At 42.2% G+C, this 23,904-nt stretch overlaps 1 protein-coding gene across 1 annotated transcript in view; it reads left to right on the top strand.

Moving 5' to 3' along the window:
* Window positions 1-23,904, top strand: part of SH3BGRL2 (SH3 domain binding glutamate rich protein like 2) — a 115,201-nt gene that overhangs the window by 45,945 nt on the left and 45,352 nt on the right. Inside the window, exon 4 of the mRNA XM_012769127.2 lies at window positions 10,136-10,873. Within this exon, the coding sequence (XP_012624581.2) occupies window positions 10,136-10,873 (738 nt within the window). The remainder of the gene's footprint in view (window positions 1-10,135; window positions 10,874-23,904) is intronic.

Here is a 23,904-nt window from a genome sequence, read left to right as displayed (position 1 = left end):
CTTGGCGTAGATTATGTCATTTAATTCTCACCTCAAGCCTAGGAATTAAGTTTTATCATAATCTCCACTTTACTGATGTGTAAACTGAGGCAAAGATGATGCTATAGTCTAAATAGAAACCTAATTCCCAATGTGATGGCATTAGGAAGTGGGGCCTTTTAGGAGGTGATTAGGTCATGAGGGTATAGTTCTCATGAATGAGGTTAGTGCTCTTATAAAAGAAGCCCGGAAGTTCTAGCTAGCCCCTTCCACCATGTGAGGACATAGTGGGAAGGTACTACCTATGAACCAGGAAATGGGGCCTCACCAGACACTGAATCTACTGGTACCTTGATCTTGGACTCTCTAGCCTCTAGAACTGTGAGAAATAATATTTCTATTTGTTTATAAGCTACCCAGTTTATGGTATTTTGTTGTAGCAGCCCAAACAGACTAAGACAAATGCTAAGTAATTTACTCAAGGTCATACTGAGCAAATGACTGTTTGTTGCTACACATTCCTCCCTGTCTTCTTTGCTAGTAGAAGTGTAATAGTTTGGGTTGGTAACATGCCCACCCCTCTTTGCAGACCCAGGGGATGAATGATATGAAACCTAGACCCGTCTTGGCTTTCCATCTCTCTTTCCTGATGTACATTTTCCCAGCATTCCTTGCAGGTGGCCATGTGACCCAGTTCTGACCAATGAGGTATTGGTCTGCTGGGGGCTCTGGGAAAGCTTTTCCTTCCTGAGAAGACAAAAGCATGTTTTCTGCTTTCCTCTTCTTTCTTCCTACTTGGGATGATGTTCTAAAGATGCCATACTTGAGGCTATGGCCATCAGCTTGCAGCCATGAGGCAACAAACCTAAGGAAGAATGTCATTATGCTGAAGATGGCAGAATGGAAAGTGCAAAGTGTCTGGCTTCGAGGACATTGTTGACCCAGATTCATCTCCCAGCACACATCTTATGTGAAATAATCAAATGTCACTATTACTATTGGACATTTGTCAGATTTGGCCAAACTTGCAGCTTGAGTGTATATCAACTGATATGGGAACAGAGTGGGTTTGGGAAACAGAAAGCCTATCTTCCTTTTTTAGTGTGATAGGTTGCTACTCAATACTGCAGAATAATGTTTCCGTCAGCACCTCCCATCCCCAACCTTGACTCCTCATACACAGTTGTTACTCTTAACTGAGGAACAGAAGGAAAATGTAGCAAAGTGTAGGAAAATAGATACTGATGAGATTTTAATGACCTAAACGACAACTTATTTTACTTTACTATCTGAAACTGGAATGATAGTTATACATATTGCAAGTAAATTTTAGATGACAGTACAAAGATCCTTTCAAAGGAGCCACCATATTCCATGTCTCTTTCATGGTTTTTTTTTTTTTTTTTTTTTGAGACAGAGTCTCACTTGTTGCCCAGGCTAGAGTGAGTGCCGTGGCATCAGCCTAGCTCACAGCAACCTCAAACTCCTGGGCTTAAGCGATCCTCCTGCCTCAGCCTCCCGAGTAGCTGGGACTACAGGCATGCGCCACCATGCCCGGCTAATTTTTTCTATATATATTAGTTGCCCAATTAATTTCTTTCTATTTATAGTAGAGACGAGGTCTCGCTCTTGCTCAGGCTGGTTTTGAACTCCTGACCTTGAGCAATCCGCCCGTCTCGGCCTCCCAGAGAGCTAGGATTACAGGCGTGAGCCACCGCGCCTGGCCTCTTTCATGGTTCTTATACAAGCACTCACTTACTGACCTTTGTGTTTCTAACCAGGACTTCAGTTTTTCCTAAAACTGTTTCACCCCACCCCTCAACACACACTCTCTGTTTTATAAATCTTCATATTTCCAGCATCTAGTACAGTGCTTAATGTATAGTAACAACTCAATAAATGCTTCTGGTATGAAATTAAAATTGTATTAATATAATGCCCCCTCTATTGAATAGCTATCTAAGTCATAGGCCTTTTAGGAATTACAAGGACATATTGACATCTTTTCTGGTCTTGAGAGATGATTTCTTAATAATTATTAACAATTAAAAGACATGCAAATTTCTGAAGAGAGGAAGTTTGATAAGTTACTGATAGGGAGCAGGTGTTTAACAAATAAGGTGAACTGAGCAGAATAGTCTTTTAAAAAGCTCTATGGGTTAGGCAAATGTGAACTCTGGTTAAAATAAAATAAGGCATTTCACTACATTATTCTCAGGGCAGAAGAATTAAATGAACTTTTCAAATATGTCTGATTTACAACCAAGGACCAATTAACATGGGAAGGACTAAATTCCATTATTGAGAAACTGGGCAGGGTGGCTCACGCCTATAATCCTAGCACTTTGGGAGACCAAGGCAGGAGAATCACTTGAGGCCAGGAGTTTGAGGCCAGTGTGAGCAACATAGCAAGACCCTGTCTCTCTACAAAAAATAGAAAAATTAGTTGAGCATGGTGGCACGTGCCTGTACTCCCAGCTACTCGGGAGGCTGAGGATCACTTGAGCCCAGGCATTTGAGGTTGCAGTAAGCTGTGATGACACCACTGCACTTTACCCTGGGCAATAGAGTGAGACCCTGTCTCAAAAATAAATAAATAAATAAAATAAAAATAAATTCCATTATTGAATACTTCATCGTGTCATAGACTTAGTGATATCTGGGTCAGATAAGTGCTTCTGAGTATGGTAAGTTGAATTTACAGAGAAGTCTGGCTTCCTGACATCAGTGTTAAATAGAATTCCACTTAATGCAAAAATGCTTCCCCCAACTCAAAGACACTATTTAAACCCAAAAGCTCTCACTAGAGCGTAGACAAGAATGATATCTACAGTTCAAAAGTTGCCTCTGAATGAACTGCAGAGAGATGAACACAAAGAACTAAGGAAAAGAAGTGGTAACCTAATGTTAAGGTGCTCTGTGGTTTTTCTCAAGCCTTTGATTTTACTTTCAGGAAAAAAATTGAGAAATTTAAATTTAAAGACCTCATTGTTCTTTTCATAATATTTATCCCTTGAGGTATTAAAAAGCACTAAAAAAAAAATTCATAATTTCCATTCAGTAGGGCCTTCAAAATCACAGGAAAAAATAATTAAAATAATTGCTACAATAATAACACTTTATGTTTGTTTAACCCAACTTTTCCATTTTCTTTTAATTGTAACTATATATAAACATTTCTTATACTTCCTCTGTTGCAATTATTCTAAATGGCCTGTATGCCTGCATAATGAGAAATTATAATGAATTCTGAAGCTCATTAGCAATGTATTTATTGAAGAATCAAAATAGTTTCTGAATTCAACAATAACCTCAATGTAAATTTTATGTTTATTGTGACATGGTAATCATTTACAAAGTAGTGAACTAATAACCAAATGTAGAGTATAACTTGGATTGCCTATAACTTGTATTGCCTAGAACAATTTAAGCAATAATCAACTTTGAATATTTATTTTGTTATAGTGATGTCATCTCCTGTCCTGGAATGCAATCTTGGAAAAAACCTCCATATATATATAATATACATTACAAAAAAAAAATGGTTGGCTAGAAGAGTCCTATAAGCTTAAAAAACAAAACAAAAACCAATATCTGGTCTTTTCCTTTAAGCCCTTAGCACACTCGGCATGACATGTTCAATTTTTATCTTCCCCAATTAGGCCATCATTTTCATGAAGGTAGGGATTGTGTTTGATTTATGGCTCAAGCCCCAGCATCTACTGTAGCATCTGGAACATACTGAATGAATATGGCTGCAAGAAATGAACTGCACACAAGGGATTTAGTTCTTCCAGCGGTTCTATCAGCAGACCTCAATGCCTCTTTGTTATAGTTCCAAGATGGTGGCTTGTGTGGGTCACCTTCCTTTCGTCTCATACCGTCTTCACGGGTGCTGGGTTTTCCAGTGGGAATAAGGCATTGGGGAAATGAAAGTGATTTTTCCTGTCAGAGAGGATAGAGAACCCCATTGGTTGGGTTGAATGTGAACTGACTCAAGACTATGTCCTGAATGTTGGTTTGAAGTCTAATTCCTAACTTCATGATCTGTCTCCACGCCCTAAACATAAGTGCTGAAAGTTTCATCTGATTCGGGGATTGGTTAGTATAGTTCCTGTTAATTAAGATTTTATTTGATCAACAATAGACAGAATCAGCCTGATGCAGCAATAAAGCAGTGGATAAATTATCTTCTTATGAAATTAAAGCTGCATTATTTGACTTTATTGATGTTTCATTTCACTAATATTCCTTTTATCTTACTTAATTACGGCCTCTAAACTTCATTAACATCAAAAAGATTTTGCTAAGTACTTTAACCGAACATGGCAACGTACAAAGAGGCTCATACAAACAAGATCCTTGGTATTTAGAAAGTTAAAATCACAGACATGAAACAAATATTTATAGGATTTATATGCTTTATGTAAATGCAGACCATTTCCTGATTTATTTTGCACAATCAATAGTAGCTAATATCTATTGAGTCCTAACTTATTGAGTCCTAATCAGGAATTGTATAAAAAAGCACTTTTATATATATCATCTACATTAAGCCACCCAAAAATGAGGAAAGTGAGGGAGGCGAGGTATTGGCAAGTTAAGCAAGCTGCCTAAGGTCACACTGCTGTGACATTGATACAGGTCTGGCTCCAAGGCCCTTTCCTTAACCTCTCTGGCCCACCCTTGCCCTTTGGCTCATAATCTCCTTTGCCTCTGAATCTATCACCCACTAACAGCCAAAGGTGTTGACTCTGCCTTTGGAGGAGTAACCACCTAGAGCAGGACAGGGATTGTGACAGGCATGGTGTGGTGACTCTGAAGTCCCTTAAAAAGTTAAATCCTTGGGGAGCTTGATAGTATTGGCTTAAGAGCTATTAAGAACAGGGCAGCTCTAAGAGAACTGAATTATCAATCAGATTCCATTCCATTCTAAATATAAAATCTGGACAGTTGAGACTTCAAACTGTTTAAAAGAACTCTGTATTGAATCTGTAGATAAACCTTAATAAATGATATTTATGTTTCCCGATTCCCCTTATAGCTTCCGCCCTTGCTCTCTTCCCCTACCATCACCCCTCAATTTTCAAATAGGAGAGACTAAGGCTGCATCGTTGCCTCCACACCTCATTGGCGATCAATTCTCAAGTCACTGCAAGCTGGCTTCTGCCTGCAGTCACCACTGGAAGTGCTCTCACAAAGGTCAGCGATGATAACAAGCCATCACCATAATAACCGCTAGTGCTTCTTGCGGATTTATTAGGTGCCAACCCCTAGGCTCAGTGCCTTAGGCTGGAGAGAGAAACCTGGAGAACCATAGGGCTGTTATCCGTGGATAGTTTTGGCTTAGTGGGCTCAGTTTGTAAAAATCAAGCCAACACTGAAAAATCAGAATATTTCAGACAAAAATCTGAACGAGATGTGCCGTCCAGCTTGCTCCAGTCCTCACAATGCTCAGCTCTTGCACAAAAGGAATTTAAGGAGGGACCTTGCTCACCTTCCTCATTCTGACACCTGCTTGCCTGCCCAAGGGGCACGATTCACTCCCCATGCTTTACGTGGGTATCCTGCGCAGGATTTCATAGCTGCTAGGAAAAGAGGCCCATTTAAACTCGCTCAAGAAAGCGGGGTTATGAAACAGCAATTCAGGTGCAGGAACTGTGGCAGACTTGGATTCATAACAACGGAGACTAGAAGCCAGTCTCCTTGTTAGTGTCTCTGCTTCTCACTACATTACTGATTCCATTCTTCTCTTGCCACAAACTGGCTTCCTCTTCTTAGTCATCTTTTCAATCCCTTCTTTGCCTCAACTTGATCAAAGAGTCTCATCCCAATCCCACACCTGCCCCACAAAATCTTCCTTTACTGCCAACTGCCTTAGTCTTTAAATTTTCCAACCACAAACCAGGCACTGTGGCGCTCGCCTGTAGTCCCAGCTACTCAGGAGTCTGAGGTAGGAGGATGGCTTGTGCCCATGAGTTTGAGGCTGCATTGAGCTATGATCGTACCATTGCACTCCAGCCTGGGTGACAGAGCAAGGTCCTGTCTCTAAAATAAATATTAATAAATAAATACAAATTCCAACTATAAATTCCTGAAAGAAGAATTTGATGGACCAGCATGTATTTTCAAGCTTGATCATATATGTCGTAAATTACTTTCAAGCTGCAATAGGTCATGCTGGGGGAAGTACATAGATGTGGTCCAAACATCTGTGACCAGGTGGACTAGAAGTTTCCTTTTAAAGGGCTGTGGGTTGACAGGCACTATAATGCATAACTTAGATAATATCCTAAGCACAATTAACCCTCATTGTAATGTTGAGTGAGAGCCATTATTTATACCCATTTTATAGAAAAGAAAATCGAGCCTTAGAAAGTTGATGAAATTTGCCCAAGGTATTAAGGGGTGGAGCTGGAACATGAACTCAGGCTGTCTAACTGACAAACTCAGAGTCTTCATTTTCATTATAATCTTTCATGACCTAACATTCTTAGCTATGCTCTACTTTTTGAAACTTAAAACTCTTCTTTTGGATTCTGTGATACTACACTCTTTCAGTATTCGGATTGTTCCTCCACTCTTTTTAATTTCTCGTTTTTCTGATTCTTTTTTTATTGTTTTTCTTTTTCTTTTTTTTTTTTTTTTTGAGACAAAGTCTTCTCTGTTGCCTGGGCTAGAGTGCTGTGGCATCAGCCTAGCTCATGGCAACCTCAAACTCCTAGGCTTAAGCAATCCTTCTGCCTCAGCCTCCCAAGGAGCTGAGACTACAGGCATGCGCCACCATGCCCAGCTAATTTTTTCTATGTGTTTTTAGTTGTCCAGCTAATTTCTTTCTATTTTTAGTAGAGACGGGGGTCTCATTCTTGATCAGGCTGGTCTCGAACTCCTGACCTTGAGTGATCCACCTGCCTCAGCCTCCCATAGTGCTAGGATTACAGGTGTGAGCCACCATGCCCGGCCATCGTTCTTCTGATTCTTAAATGTAGACTCTCATGTCTCTTTCTAAACTTTCTTCTTAGGAAAAATCATAGGCTTCTACAGATTTGGATATACTCAGACATCATAATTTCTTAACCTGGGGTGCTTGAACCTCCCTCACTCCTAGTAAAGGGACCCATGGATAGAATGTAGGGGCTTCATGAATTTGAATGAGAAAAAAAAATCACATCTTTATATTTTCATTAAACTGTAACTAAAATTTACCAAGTCCTTCAATTATGAATATAGGGAACAAACCACTGTAATAGCAGCAACCCTGGTGACCTTGTTACCAATAGAAACCACAGGTATTTTCATATTTTCCAATTATTGCAAATATTTCAAAATTTTATTTTTTCTTATTACTACTTCAAAAATCGTGATGGCTATTTGACACCTCACTAGATTTTGATATTTAATGCATTAATTAAGAAGCATAGAGATTATCATATCAAAAATGTAATATTTTGATAACTGTTTTGCAATATAGTTTCTTTTGTAATCCTGTAATTTTTTATTTTCTATATTTAGAAACTTTTATTTTTTGAGAAAGGGCCTGTAGACTTCACCAGACTGCTAAAGGGTCCTAGGCACCCCTCTCTGCAACAACAAAAAAAATTTAAAAACCCCACTTTTTTTTTTTTTTAGACAAGAGTCTTGCTTTGTTGCCCAAGGTAGAGTGCAGTGGCGTCAGCCTAGCTCACAGCAACCTCAAACTCCGGACCTCAAGCAATCCTCCCACCTCAGCCTCCCAGAGTGCTAGGATTATAGGCATGAGCCACCACACCAGGCCTAAGAACCCCTGCTTTAAAACACTGTGGCCGGACGTTCTCTAAAGACTTGTAAAGGGGATCAAGTCCTGGGCAACACAGGGCAACTTCCCTCAAGCCTAATGACCTCCTCAGTTTTCTGAGTCCTGTCTTTAAGTTTCAGCTGCCAGCTCTATCCTTAGACTTTATTTGTCAGATCTGCGTCTAATCTTCCTTGTGGTCTGATACCCTGGTGTTGACCTTGGATCTCTGCCTTACAGCCCGGATTGCTTTCTGCTCTTGGTCACTCTTCCACTTTGTTTACTAGCTCTGGGTCTCAATTCCACACTGGCCTTGCTTGGTTCCTGGAGTGTTAAAGCGCTTTGTCCTGCATACAAGCTCTCGAGATGAAACATTTCATCTAGGGTGGACAAAAATAGAGCAAACTATTGCCAGAGTAATCTGCTTGAAGTATAGTTCTGATTATATCTTTGCTTCTCAGAATACTTACAAAGTACAAACTTCTCAGTTAGTGCACTTTTGGTTTCACAAAACAAAACCCATTTGAAGTGGCTTAAGCAAGATGAGAAATTTATAAATATAGGGATATTACACAGCCCTCCAGAACAGGGATATAGGAACAGATTGAATCACAGACAGCGACTAACTTTTTCTGTAAAGGGCCAAATGTAAATGTATTGTGCTTCGTCACTCCATAGACAATACAAAATGTAATATGTTCCAATAAAACTTTATTAATAACACAGCCAGCCAGCTAGATTTAATGCACAGGTCATAGTTTGAGGACCCCCTAGATTAAAGCATTGTCAGGACTCTTTCTGAAATTTATAGCTGTTAGTTACTCTCCAACTCTACTACATCTCTGTTCTCTTCCGACTTACTATTAATAGCTTCTTCAGCTTCTCCGATTCTCATGTTGCAATGTGGCTTCTGAAAGCTCTCAGCTTCTAAGGTACAAATTCAAGCTCTCTTGCTTTCCCAGTCCCAATTCCAAATCTTTAGGGTGGGAATATTGCCTTGCTTTGCTCTCCCCTAGATCAATCAGCTGTGGCCAGGGGGCTACGACTTGCTGTATGGCCAGAGCTTTGGGGGCCTTCACAACCTTTAGGATGAGAGCAGAGGAACAGATCCCAGAAAAATGCAAGGAGCAGGGCAACCCAGTGCAACCTTGCTGCATTCATTCAAACCTACGTTTTTTAGCACTGTCCTCTACTAGTTCCCTCATATCACTTTCTGAAGCAAAACCAACTCTTTGTTATTTTCCTTACACACTCTGAATATTCCCACTCTGCATCCTCCCTATCTGCCGGAAGAGATTCTACTCATCTTTAAAGTCCCTTCTATAAAAAGCCACCCTTTCCTTCTTTTTCCTTTCTATCCCCACAACACTGCAGTGGCACACTGTGTCTCGTTCTGTTGCTGTTTTTGTACCTGTCTTTTTCTTTCACAGACAATTAGGTGCTCTGCTGACTGAGGAAATGACTTATTCAACTTTTTATTCACTCTGGTACCTTTCACAGAGTAACCTCTGAGTTCTAATTTGTGGAATTTAACTATGTCTTCACAGCTGAAAAATTCTAAACTGAAGAAAATGTTGACTTTAATAAAGACTTGCACTTATACAGGAAATATGGTATCCACTTTTAAGAAAATTATTTTATTCCACATTTATGGTAGCAAAATTACATTTGCAGAGACATATTAACTACAGCAAAACTTATATTTAAAATTCTTAAACACTAAGAAGAAACAAAGTCCCACCAGAATTGTATCTTCTGTTATTGTACTAAATTAAACAAAGATTCCTACTACAGAAATGACCTGTTTAAGATAAGCAGTAGGAAAGGTTAAAAACTTGAAATATTCATAATTGTTTTTTTTAAAAGTCCCAAAAGATGAGTATATGTGCAAGAAATTTATCAAAGAGCCACAGACCTTATCATCTAATTTCTTTCTTTTTTAGAGCTATTAATTAACATTGTTCCCAGATCTCTGCTAAACTCCCCTGCTGAAAGGAAGAAAGTAAATACAGTACTGCAGGGAAAACTGGTTCATTTACACGGACTGTGAGAAGCTTGAGCTTTTGTCAAACAGAAAATACTTGCTAAAGAACTATTCCTAGTGTATTAGCAACTACATAAAAGGTTTTTACTTAACAGCATCCTCCTGGGATACTGCACTGGAATGTGCAGCAGTTCTGAAAAAGGCACAGATTTGGCTGAACTGTAAATATTAGGTGCACACAGGCGAAGCCATTGTGTAGGGGGGCGGGTGGGGTCCTGATTTCCAATGTCGATAGCAGGATTCTAATTTCGTTGGGTATTTATTTTTTTCTGCTACAATTGCTGTTTTGTTAAGAAAAATAAAATATCGGTTGTGCTCTCATCTGGATTTCCAATTTTCAGCATCCACAGAAAAAAGAACACCTCTCATTTACCCAAAAGAGTCACCTTTCTGAAGTCTCCAGAGCCGCTGGAAAAACAGAGGCGAGCCCAACCCCCGCCCCGCCACCTGCTGAGAACCCGGCCCGCCCATCCCGCCCGCCTCAGGTCACTGGGCTCGCCCTGCGCGCCCGCGGCCCAGAAACGAGTCGCCGCGGCACGGCCGTGTCAGTTGGCAGTTCTGGGTGGGGATGCTCCAAACCAGCAAACCACAACACACAACCCCGGCTTGGACTTTGCACCAAGCCCTTTTGCCCGGTTTGCTTTCTGCTCGGCTCGCCGGGATCCTCGGCGCCCCAACTCTCAGCTTCTCCCCAGCCTCCGGGGTCCCTCTCGCCACCTGCGCGCCTCCCAGATCAAAACGCTTTGCGGAGGAGGCTGGAAGGCGCCCCGTCCACCCGCCACCTTAGGGGGAGACGGAAACTACAACTCCCATCACGCCCCGCAGCCGCTCCCTCCCCCTCCCCCTCCCCCCCTGCAGCCTGCGGCCGGGCGGCGCTGGGCTTTCATCCGCGGACCCGGCGGGAGGGAGCCACATCCCCGCGGTCTTCCCCGACGGCGGCGCCGTGCGCGGCAGCTCTAAGCCGGGTTCACCTTTGCGTCCGCGCCAGCCCGGAGCCCCGGGGGCACAGGGTCCGTTCCTGGCGCAGCGAGAGGATGGTCATCCGCGTATTCATCGCCTCTTCCTCGGGCTTCGTGGCGGTGAGCGCGCCGGGGACCCGCGGCGGGTCGGGGTCGCGGGGCGCCGGGGGCCGGGCGCGGGTCCCTGCGGGAGGCGCGCGGCGCTCGCCCTTGCGCTTCTGGGCGCGCGGCGCGTCCGCCGCGGGAGCCCGCGCCCGGCAGGTGATCCATCACGCCGGGACAACAATGAAAAGGGCGGGGAGGAAAGGTGGGTGTGGGACCCCAGGCTCACTCCCGTGCCCACCCTGGGCGGCCTGAGGGCGAGTCGGCGCGGCGGAAAATGGAGTCCGAGGGGAGCCCCCCGCGCCTGCTGTGTGGCTGGGGAGATTGGGGAGCGGGTTGTCTAAGAGCTTCGGGGGTCCCCCTCCTTTAGTTTAGTTCTTCCTGATTTGGGACCTTCAGCCTGGTTATGTTTCTGGTCGGGAGCTTTTTCGGCTGCTTTGGTTTGCCAAACTAGTTCCTGAATGAAACAAGTTTAAGGGACTTGCTCTCCACCCTCCCTTCCCCGCCACCAAGTACATTTCTTTAGTTTTATACCTGCGCTAAGAGGACGGTAAACCAGGCTTGTCCTGTTCTGCCAGGGTTGCAAGTTTTTTGTCACTTTTCTTGCTAGGGGGCCATAAATATTTTTACATCTTTATGTAAATATGTGCGTATTCGCATTTTCTTTCCACCTGTAATGCTGCGGTATATTTCATCTTGGAGATCTATACATTGTAGTCTCTTTATTTTCAGCTGTTCTGTTTGGTGAATGTTCTTGAAATTTTTTAGGAAGTTTTTTTTTTGTTGTTGCTGTTAAAGAAGAAGCGAAGTTAAATAGCCAGAGATGTCAGACTTTATGGAAAAATTCAGTAGTGTATTTGACAGCCCATTCAGTAAGATATGTGGCACATGTGTTTTACATGATTGTTGAAGCTTGGTTTTCTTAGCTAAGAGTTAAACTATAGATTTAAGAGTCTTTTTGGTGAGATATATAATCAAATACATCAAAAAGTGCACTGTAGATTGCTTAAAGTTTGGATTGGCCAATTGCCTGCCCAGTAGTTCAAACAGATTGTCCCCAAATTGGTTTCTTAAGTGGGTGGGGTGGAGGGTGGAATAAAATACTGCCCGCAAATCCTTTTGAACCACTAACGCTTTTTATTTCAAAAGAAACCAACACTGTAATATGAAGACCCCTGCCTCCCCCTCCCCCACGCCCCCCCCCCCCCATTTAATGCTAAGAGCAATAGATGGGAAACTCCAACTTATCTTTATGTACAGGCATGTTCTGGTCCTCAGACATCTGACAATTTCTGGTGTTTCTAGTTATTTGGGTTGCTTAGTCATCCCTGCCTTTTATAGATTTCCCCATTTGAAGCTGCACTTCATGTGTTTGGAAACCAGTATTGTTTTATGGATAGATTTATTCAAATGCTCTCTCCTTACTAAGAATGCTACAGAGTGCTTGGTTTCATCACCAGCTTGCATGCTTCAATAATTGTTCGAATAGCATTTTATTGATTGCACAAGGGATGCTTTATAGTATTAAGCCTAGGCCATGTGTGGCAAGTCAAAGACAAAGTCGGAGTAATTACTTGGCTTTTCCTGTCAGTAGGTGGTATATCAAGACAGTTCTGGAACCCCACATTTCTGTTTCCTTAGTTCCATTAACAAATATTTGTTGTCTGTCTGCTAAGTAGCTTTTAAATTTTAAGATTTGTTGTTGTGTGTTTTGCACATGGAGCTAAAATGAAGAGAGTTAGTTTTCGTGTGGGTCCTAACTGGCAATGTAAGCTTGGATAAGGTGCGCCTTCTCTGCTTGAGTTTCTTTTCTGTAAATGAAGGATTCTGATAACTAACTCATAATTGCACTTTAGTTTTACAAATGTTTTGACTTCATCAGGTGAGTAAATGTGGTTGAATCCTCATAATGGCTTATTTTTCTTGGATGATATACCTATTAGTCTCAGAGTGAATTTATTCTTTTCCTTGGGTTTAGTGTGCTGGCTTAGGTCCCTTCAGTGCCCGACCTGGAAGCATGTGTTTTGATGTGGTTTCATTTGAGCTGGAACACATCCTCAGCTACCACATACTTACAGTCCATAAACGCTAATTATCTATTTTAATGGTCTGCAGTTTGAAGACGCAGTCTTTTCAGTTCTTGGAAAATTCTTGTTCATTGAATCTTCCCATTTATATCGTATATCAGAACACAGTTATTCACTGACTTCTTCCAATTGTAATATTATCTCTTATGTCAGTACACAGTTTTTCTGTAATATTGATAGTTTTGGTGATGGTAAGCTTCTGTTCATATGCAAGCATAATGATTCCTAAAAAATTAATGAAAATGTTTAGGTCAACTCTTGGCCTGAGGAAGCTAATGGGGCTTACAGCATTAAGGTAAATTAAGCTTTGACGGCATAGCCATAATGGTTTTCCTCCAGCAGTGTTGGGTGGACTATCGGCAGTGTTTTATTTGATACCCAACCATGACCAGATAGTGCATGGGAGAGCAAATACTTTGATTCCCAAGTCAGTTTAGTTTTAGGTGAAGTGTATTAAACCACAAGAAGGGAATGTGACTAGAATTAGACTTAGCTAAATAAGTCCCATGGATTTCCAAAAAGGTGCTCTGCTTCAATCAGCAATAGATTTAAACAAAGTCTATTTAGAGAAAATCAAGCCTTCTTATTCTGATCCCCATAAGCTCCCAGCTTCAAGAATTGAAATAACTAGCACCAAGGGGTGATTCCCCTATTAATTCTACCAAACTACAGGTGAAGCTTGCTTTTACTAGGAAACAAAAGTGATGCCACACTATTGTACAGCGAATACCTGAAAATCAGATTTCTTATATAATTGACAATGTTGCTGTCATTCATGTTATAATGTAGGAACATTTTATTTCAGTTCTAAGAAAATAGTATATTCATAGAAAAGTCATTTTAAAATTAAATTTATTTTGGATGTATACCTGAAAAGGGTGATCTTGCTAACTTTGTCCAGTAAATATATTAATATGATTTTTGAATTTAAAAACATTGAAGTCGGTCAAGTATTTCATTCATTTATTCATTCAACAATTATTTTATAAGGGTTTGTGCTGCTTGTTCAGCTCTGTCCTTGGTCTTATGAGGAACCAAAGAATAGAGGGTGTGGTCTCCGTCCTCAAGGAATTCACAGACCAGGTGAGGAGATAAGAAAGGAAAGGTAAAACTGGCAGTAATAAAGTACAGCCTGAGGACACATGCCTCTTTCGGGAACATTCTTACCAGAGACAGAAATTATATAGGAGGCTGAGGGATGTACTGCAGGATGTCAGATAAGGGGGAAATGTGCCAGAAATCATAAAATATGCATGTGGGAGCCTTAGGCAGATGGCAGGGAGAGGAGTTGAGTTAGATTTGGAGATGGGGAGAGAGTTCATGAGCCCATCTTGCTTAGGCTGGGAAGGAGTAAGCTCTGGGGGGAAGGGAGTACACTCCTAAGTCCCTGAAAGAAGCCCATGACAAGCTCCATCGTGCTCCACATCTCAGAGATGTTTTCAGTTCCTGCAGCTTGTCTGCCACCTGGAGCCTTTTGTCCCTCAAGAGAACGTGGTGCTGTCTGGCAGTGGGAGACCCTTGGTATATGATTTCTAAAGAACCTTTACTTTCTTACCTGCCTTGAATAAAATTTCTCAAAAAGCAAATACAGTCTTTTACTTATTAAAGTCCCAGGGCTCAGTTAGAGTTGGAGGGAAACCTAAAGCGGTTTCTGGTGAAATCCAACCACCTAATTTTATAGAAAAGGAAACTTGAGCATAGGGGTGAAGTGGCTTGCTCTGAGGTCATTTATGTCTGGTCAGTGCAGAGCTAAGATTTATTAGGATAGGAAGCCAGATTCCTGAATGCTCTCATTCATGCATTGATTGATTCACATATTCATCCAACAATCATTGGAAACTTACTACCCAGCCACTGTATTAGGAGATGTTAGGTGCTAGGTGTATGTGGTGGCTAGGAGAACAGGCTCTTCCCTCATGGTGCAAATCATTGCTGTCTCTGTTCACCTCAGAGACTTGCTGTGCAAACCATTTAATCAAGGAGAATGAAGGACCAAAGTTGGCGTTGGGGAATGTTTCCTGGGCATAGGAAATGAGCTGGATAGAGGTATTACTCTGGATATTGGAGAGCCATGTCACTGGGAGCAAAAGATATAAAGATACTGAAAGCAAAATTGGAAAACAGAGTTTTATTTGGGGCTGTAACAGTATTTTCAAGAAAGGATGGGTAAGGGAACACATAGAAACTATGCTCAGAGTTGTGAGTTATCTTGCTCTTTGCAACTCTAAAATGTATACCTACTACTTTCCATGATTTATGATTATTTTAAACACTCAATTACCAGGTAAGCTATTGCATCCTATGTGAATGTGTTCAGTAAAGCTTCACGGTGTAAGGAAGCCTCAGAAAAGAATTCCAAGGCAGTTGAAGTCGGGATATGATCTTGTAGAATGGGCTGGGTATTAATTTCTAAGTTATTCTAATGTCACAAGGAGCTAGTGTGGGTGTGCCTGGGCTCTTTAGGGTCTTTAACTCTTTAGATCCTCACTGTCACGTGCAAGGTAGTTATTTATTCCCATTTTACAGAAGAAGAGACTGAAGTGAACTGACTTGGTTGAGATCATACTCAGTAGGTGGTGGGACCTTGAGTCAAACCCTGGTGAGCAGGTGGCTCCAGAGTTTCTAGAGCAGAAGTTCTCTCTTGTGGTCTCTGTTGCACCCTGGGGGGGGGGATGAGAATATCAGGGACACTTGACATCCTGCAGTGTGGGACACCTGGGCACAGAGAACTGCCGCATTCAGAATGCCAGTGGTATCTCGGGGAGACACAGTGCTGAAGGACTTTGGCAGCGGAGGGTGTGGAGGGAGGCTGGGGAAGAGGTGGGAGCATATAAGAAGTGATCAGGGGAAGCAGGAATAAGTTGGGAGCTCAAGGACAGAATGTGGTTGTAATGGAAGCTCAAGCTAAGAAGGCATGTTTATCAGTTTCCTAGGTTGTTCACAAAATCCAAGAACGAGGGCTTACCTAGCAGAAATGTGTCTCAACTTTCTGGAAGCTAGAAGTCTATGATCAAGGTGTTGGCTGGGCTGCTTCCTTTTGAGGGCTGTGAGGGAGAATCTGTTCCACGTCTTTCGCTTATCTGGTGGTTCATTGGCGATCTTTGGCATTACCTGGCTTGCAGATGTATCACCCTGGTATCTGCCGTCTCGTTCACATGGCATTCTTCCTGTGTGTTTGTCTGTGTCCAAATCTTCCTTTTTGATAAGGACACAGTGAGCCAACCCTAATGACTTCATCTTAAACTTTATTATCTATTCATGCAAACATCCTATATCCACATAACGCTCCATTCATGGGTAATGAGATTTAGGACTTCAGCATCTTCATGGGGACACTTTTAAACCCATAATAGCATGCACCAGGAGGGTTGAAATAAAAAGGCTAATTTCTGACATTTTTCTCTTTTAATTGGGAAGACTATGGGCAAATTTTTTGACTCTTAAAGTCAGCAGCTGGATATTGAATTAATGTGGAATTGTAGCACATGTATGAGGTCTTTTGCTAGAAAGACCTCTCAAGTGAAGACCTCAGTTTTTCTATTATATTTTAATATTTCTTAAATTTGATATGTATTTTCCCATTTTACAATAACATTTAAACTTGTAAATATAATCAAGGGCATGGACTCTTAGGAAATTAGGAGCTTTTTATCCATTTGCTTTGGACACTTTAAGTGTTTCGATCTATTTGGGGAAACTAATTTTTTTTTAGCTAAGATAAAATAATTTATTTGAAAAATAAAATGTATTCTACTTATAATTACAGAAGAAAATAAATATATATATATATATAACAAATAGCTACAGATAACAATAAAGAGATTATCAAGAACTTTGTCTTTACAGGCAGAGTGATTGGTATTGATGTGTTGAGAATCCCTGAAATTCTCACTGATCCAGTTATTCAAAGAAAAGCATATAACATTTCAAAATTAGGTAGTATTAGAAGTAAATATTAAGATAAGGTATTAATTATGGAATGATACTTCAAATATTACAAATATACTTTTTCCCATATAAGTAGCATACGAACAATAATTATTTATTTTTATTTTTTTATTTTTTGTAGAGATGAGGTCTTGCTATTGCCCAGGCTGGCCTTGAACTCCTGCCCTCAAATGATCTTCCTGCCTTGGTCTCTCAGAATGCTAGGAACTTAGGTGCCAGGGTGTCACCTCCTATAAACTTAATTACTTTTATGCCTTTGCAGCCCCTGGGACAATTTGGAAACAATTTGGTTGGTCCCCTGGATCTAGTTCCCTTTGTCGCTGTTGACAGCTTATTCCTGAGGGATCTGACTCTTCCGGGCTGGCTCAGTATTTGGTAGAACCCTAAGGGGGGGTTTCCTGGAGCTGCCCCCAGAGGTGGAGGAGCAGGACGAGGGTATGGCAGGGTGTGTCTGCCTTGCTGTGGGACCTTTGTGGGCCCTCTGCCAGCATAGCTCCCTAAGCAGACGTGGGTTGTTGGCTGTGACTGAGGGCAGAGGGTTCTAACTACTTCAGGATATGTTTTCCATTTCCTACTGGGTCATGGCCCAAATCTGGAAATGACTTTTTGTCATCTTGGATCTAGTGGCTTTTTTGAAGTGGAGGGCTGAGAGTAAGAGGCACCCAATTAGGTGACTTGTTTGACAGGTTAGTTTAGTGGTATTTGGTAAATGCAAACACGGTTAAAGTCAGCAGGTATTGCTGCATACCAATCTAATATTAAAAACAAAGCAAAGCAAGCAAACAAAAAAACCCCAAAGCAACAACAACCAGCATACCTTTTTTTTTTTTTTTTTTTTTTTTTTTTTTTTTTTTTTTTGAGACAGAGTCTCACTTGTTGTCCAGGCTAGAGTGAGTGCCGTGGCGTCAGCCTAGCTCACAGCAACCTCAAACTCCTGGGCTCGAGTGATCCTTCTGCCTCAGCCTCCCGAGTAGCTGGGACTACAGGCATGCGCCACCATGCCCGGCTAATTTTTTTTATATATATATCAGTTGGCCAATTAATTTCTTTCTATTTATAGTAGAGACGGGGTCTCGCTCTTGCTCAGGCTGGTTTTGAACTCCTGACCTTGAGCAATCCGCCCGCCTCGGCCTCCCAAGAGCTAGGATTACAGGCGTGAGCCACAGCGCCCGGCCAACCAGCATACCTTTTGAGTTAGTTTGTTTTCCTTCTGCGGGTTGCACAGGAGTGGGAGTGTGGTCTTCTTCATTGGTGACATTTCTGTGTGAATTGAAGCTTGCTGATTCTTTGCTTGAATAACTAGATTCATTTTGGTTGCAGTTCCTTTAAATGGAAATTGGTCACCTCCATAAGCTTGGATCCCCAGTTGACAGGAGTTTGGATTATACTGTTCTTTTATGATAAATACACTACTTACTAGCCAGAGTAGATGTTTGGGTTGAGTATATGCTGGTTTATTTGATTCTGGAGTCAGTTTATATTCAACCCATGCACCTACTTCCAGGGGATACCAGTCATTGGAGAGCAGTGTAGCATTATGAGTAAGGCAGGGGCTGAGTTCAAATCCCAGCTCTGCCACTGATGAAGGACATGACCTTAGGCAAGCAACCTCAGCCTCATCATTTGTGAAAGTGGGATAGGAATAGCACCTTATGTATAGAATTGCCATGAGCCTTGAATGAATGAATGAATGAATGAATGAATGATTCTGCATTAGGCCTTTAGCAGAGTCCAGGAACACAGTACTCAGTGCATATTACTTATTTATTTATTTATTTTTTTGAGACAGTCTCGTTCTGTTTCCTGGGCTAGAGTGCTGTCATGTCCGTCTAGCTCACAGCAACCTCCAACTCCTGGGCTCAAGCGATCCTACTGCCTCAGCCTCCCGAGTAGCTGGGACTCCAGGCATGTGCCACCATGCCGGGCTAATTTTCTTTTCTATATATTTTTAGTTGCCCAGCTAATTTCTTTCTATTTTTAGTAGAGACAGGGTCTGGCTCTTGCTCAGGCTGGTCTCAAACTGACCTCAAGCTGTCCTCCCGCCTCAGCCTCCCAGAGTGTTAGGATTACAGGCGTGAGCCACCGCCCAGCCCATATTACCTGTTATTCCTATTATATTATCATCATCTTCAGCAGTAGTAGTAATAGCAGTAAAAAAAAAAAAAACATGACCTTGAACCATGTAAGATCTTTAACCTTCCAAAAATTATGTACAGTACATAGTACTTACTAAGCTGAGAATGCATGCTAGTATGATTTTATGAGAGTTTTTAGTAAATTTAAGTGTTAAAGGTTTTATATATCAACTTAATAAGAGCATTGTAATTTGAGCAGGTCATTATATACTACCTTAATTAGAGCTCTACGGTAATTTTCGGATATTTTATAGGTATAGCATGTTGTGCAGGAGTCATTCTGACCATATTTATTCACTGCTTACAGAGTGCTTGCTACTATGCAAGTGGTCACTATTCTTTGCTATACATTGTACTATTGGCCCTCTATATCCATGGGTTCCACATCTGTGGGTTCAACCAACAATAGATCAAAAATATTCTAAAAGAAAAAGTGGATAGGCCGGGCGCGGTGGCTCACGCCTTAATCCTAGCGCTCTGGGAGGCCGAGGTGGGCAGATTGCTTGAGGTCAGGAGTTCGAAACCAGCCTGAGCAAGAGCGAGACCCCGTCTCTACTATAAATAGAAAGAAATTAATTGGCCAACTAATATATATAGAAAAAAATTAGCCGGGCATGGTGGCGCATGCCTGTAGTCCCAGCTACTCGGGAGGCTGAGGCAGAAGGATTGCTTGAGCCCGGGAGATTAAGGTTGCTGTGAGCTAGGCTGATGCCATGGCACTCACTCTAGCCGGGGCAACAAAGCGAGACTCTGTCTCAAAAAAAAAAAAAAAAAAGAAAAGAAAAGAAAGAAAGAAAAAGTGGATAGTTGTGTCTGTATGTGTTCAGTTGTGAGTATCTCCTAAATAAGACAGTATAACAACTATTTACATAGCATGTACATTATATTCGGTATTATGAGTAATCTACAGATGATTTAAATTATATGGGAGGATTATATGCAAATATTAAACCATTTTTTAATCTAAGGGACTTGAGCATCTGAGGATTTTGGTGTCTCAGGGGGGTCCTGGAACCAATCCCCCATGGACACTGAGTGATAACTGTACATGGTAGTTTTTAGAGTTCTAGCTTGATTTAAGGATTGCCAAGGCTTGGCAAATAGATTTCATTCCAAATGACAGTTCTGACTGATGGAAAGTGGCCGCCTGGAGAGCTGGGAAAGGGGTTTTGGAGCCTTGTCTGAAATTGGCAGGAAAACGGTATGATTGATTGTTGGTGCCTGCTGTGGCACCAGAGGGGGGAGAATTGGGGCTTATGCCACGTATTTGCCATCCCTGTTTTAGACTTTGTGCATTTGGACTTTGTCTTTCAGATTTGTGTAACTGAATATAGAATATTTTGAGTCTGTGCATAACAGGGAGGAGGCATACTAGACACCAAGTTGAATTGATGGTTAATATCCTCTGCAAACATCCTGCCTTGTCTCTCCCTGCAAATTTGGTGGTGGTGGGTGGTGGTGGCGGTGGCAAAGAAGATCCAGGATTTCTGTGTTTAATGAAGATGAGTGGTACCGTGTTTCCCCCAAAATAAGACAGGGTCTTATATTTATTTTTCCTCAAGAAGACACCCTAGGTCTTATTTTCAGGGGATGTGTTATTTTTTTTTAAGTATGGCACAACAATCTACATTTATTCAAATATAGTTAAGTCCTCTTCTTCTGAAATATCATCATAACTCTCCAGACCCCGAATCCCATCCTGAATTTCTTGCCACTCCATTTCCTTTAGAACCATTGGCCCCAATCTCTCATGTCGAGCAATAGAGCTCTCATTAAATGAGCAGCTCGTATCCATGTAACCAACTCGGAGTGCATGGTCTATTCTGCACAGTGGAGCAGAAATGATCTCTCTGGGCTCAGTAGGAGACTGCTTGCTGAAGCTTTTCCCCTATCCCCTGGTGTTTGTGGGGGGTGAGAGAAGCCCACGGTGCTGAGTAAAATGGCAGCCGCAGCTTTCCTTCTTCCCCCTGGGGACACACAGTACCTAAAGCGGAGCGTCCAGCTCCTCACTTCACTGAGGAGACTTTCCCCTCAAAGCCTCAGCTTGCTGCTCACGCAGGATGGCTGGGACCTGACAGGGGGAGCTGACCTTGTCCGTGGGGCTGCCTGCACCTTTCTGGTCACCTCTGGGATAGTAGCTGTCACGATGGGGCAGATGAGAAGGGCTGCTCATCTTCTTTACTGCTCTGAGAGGAAATATGGGTTGTGCGGATACGCTGTGTAGCCACGCCCATCACTAGGTCTTATTTTTGGGGTAGGGCTTATAGGGCTTATTTAATGGGTAAGTCTTATTTTCGGGGAAACACGGTACTTCCCAGAATCCTGACTGTGAAACTGAACACTGTCAATTTTGAATGCTTATGAAATATAGGTTGAGTACTTGCAGATTGGCAGATGGGTGGATGAATGATGGCAAAAGGGCTTGGGGGCTTTGTGGGAAAATGTGGTGGAGACAGGAGAGGGAGAAAGACACCTGGAGTAGGTAGACTCACTGTGCTGAGCCTTGGAGCATTGAAAGGGCAGGTGAACAATGACTGTTTCCCTGTGCCCAGCAATGTGGTAGGATTTTTCCTATAGGTTATTTCATACTTACAATCACCCTGCAAACTATGATTTATTACACTCATTTTACAAATGAGAGTATGGAGGCCCCGGGGTGATTAGGTACTGTGCCTAGGATTATTCAGCTCAGTGGTAGAATCTAGATTTGAACGCTTTTCTTCTGATTTTGTATCTGGTTCTTTTTTCATTACCCCACATTGCCTACCAGAAGATCCCCTGACCAGAGACTAGTGAGAACCTGGGTTGTGCTAATGCAGAAAGCAGCTAGAATAACAGTGTATGAGCATAAGCTAAAAAAATGGGATGGCTCAGGGTTTCTAAAGAGCAATTCCAGGGCCTCTACTCAGCTGTTGAGCTGGTAATTGTAGGCACAGGGTCCTTAGGGCACGTGAAAGCAATAGCTGTGCTTCTGCAGAGACTGGAAAAAGCTCAAAAGAGTATGATTTGGAATGGAAAGCTAATATTTCATAATAATAGCAACGAGTACCATTCACACTATATGCAGGAAGTACTGGTGGGGGAGGCTTGCATTTGTTGTTGTCATCCCTTAAAGTAGCTCTGTATAGTAGCCATTCATATCCTCCCTCCCCTCACTCTCAGAATAAGAAACCCAAACTTTAAATAACTTGCCTTGCCGTAGAATCCAAAAGGTCCAGGCAGCCAGATCTGTGCCATCCTTTTCCTATAGGCTGTGTCCCAGAGGAAGACATCAGATGTTATAGGAAATGAGTCTAGGCAGTGGGCCGGGTGCAATGGCTCATGCCTGTAATCCTAGCACTCTGGAGGCCAAGGTGGGAGATCATTTGAGCTCAGGAGTTCGAGACCAACCTGAGCAACAGCGAGACCCTGTCTCTACTAAAAATAGAAAGAAATTAGCTGGACAACTAAAAATATGTACAAAAAATTAGCTGGGCATGGTGGCACATGCCTGGAGTCCCAGCTACTTGGGAGGCTGAGGCAAAAGGATTGCTTGAGCCCAGGAGTTTGAGGTTGCTGTGAGCTAGGCTGATGCCATGGCAGACACCACGACACTCCAGCCCGAGCAACAGAGTGCTACTCTGTCTCAAAACAAAACAAAACAAAAAAATAGAAAACTTAGCTGGGTGTGATGGCACATACCTATAGTCCCAGTGACTCCTCTGGAGGCTGAGGTAGGAGGATCGCTTGAGCCCAGGAGTTTGAGGTTGTAGTGAGCTATGATGATGCCATGGCACTCCAGCTGAGGCAGTAGAGTGAGTTGCTGTCTCAAAAAAAAAAATCTATTTAAGGAGAAAAATTGTTTCAATGATCAGATAATAGGTCCTGAGTTAGATGGAACATAGCCTTAGGAAGACCTAAAACTGTCGTTGTTTATTAAGGTTAGTGCAAGCTAGAAGTCACAATCTGGTTGCAGGGTCTGAAACCTCCTCATTTTAGGGTTAACACAGTGTTTTAAAAATTTTTGAGATTTTAGATACTGAGAGATATCTTTCTTACACACAACATAACCTGGATTTCCCGCTCTTGAGAGATATCTTTCTTACATACAAACATAACCTGGATTTCCCACTCTTGAGACAGCTGATGATCTTGTGGTCCTACTGCCTCACTCTATCACTCTGGTCCACCAGAGCTGAGCAGTGGGGGCCCCTTCAGCTGGGCATGTGCTCTTGGGGTCTCCACAGCCCTCACCATTCCCACCGTTTTCCTGGCCCTGGGCCGTTTGTTGCTGAGCTTGTGCTATTCTTTTTCTTATAATAAAAAGTATTTCTTGGCATCTATGTCTATCAAAAGTGGGAAACCACAGATTATATCGGGAGGGTTATATATGTTTCATGAAGAATTGCAGCCAGCAAAAGTTTTGTGAGTGTGTGAAAGGAAGGAAATAATAGTCCTGAATGGTTAGTAGGTGTTTGTTGGCTTCATTCCTTCATGTTATTAATTGCGTGACTCCTGTGAGCATTTGAATATTTGACTCTTTGCGGAGACTGACAACTATGAGGGTAAAACGTGCCCCCTCTATTTGCTGTGTGCTTGGTGCTAGCCTCCTAGTCACTCTGTAATCTCAAAACTGCTACTCTAAGGTCATTAACTCTAGGACAGACCTACCTTGAAAATCTTAGAAATAGTTGATCATACCCTAAGCCAGGGTTTCTCGTCAGTGGTACTGATGACTTTTTGCTGGGTGAGATTGTCCTGTGCACTGTCGACATAGAGCAGCATACCTGCTCCGTAACCACTGGGTGCTAATGACACCCCCTGCCTCCTGGTTGTGACAACCAAAAATGTCTCCAGACATTCTCAAGTGCCCCTGAGGGGCAAAATTGTTCCTGGTTGA

Source organism: Microcebus murinus, chromosome 5 (assembly GCF_040939455.1).
Source record: "Microcebus murinus isolate Inina chromosome 5, M.murinus_Inina_mat1.0, whole genome shotgun sequence".
Classification (NCBI taxonomy): Eukaryota; Metazoa; Chordata; class Mammalia; order Primates; family Cheirogaleidae; genus Microcebus; species Microcebus murinus.
The sequence above is the reverse complement of the archived record's forward strand: the minus strand, read 5'-3'. Positions and strand labels throughout refer to the sequence as shown.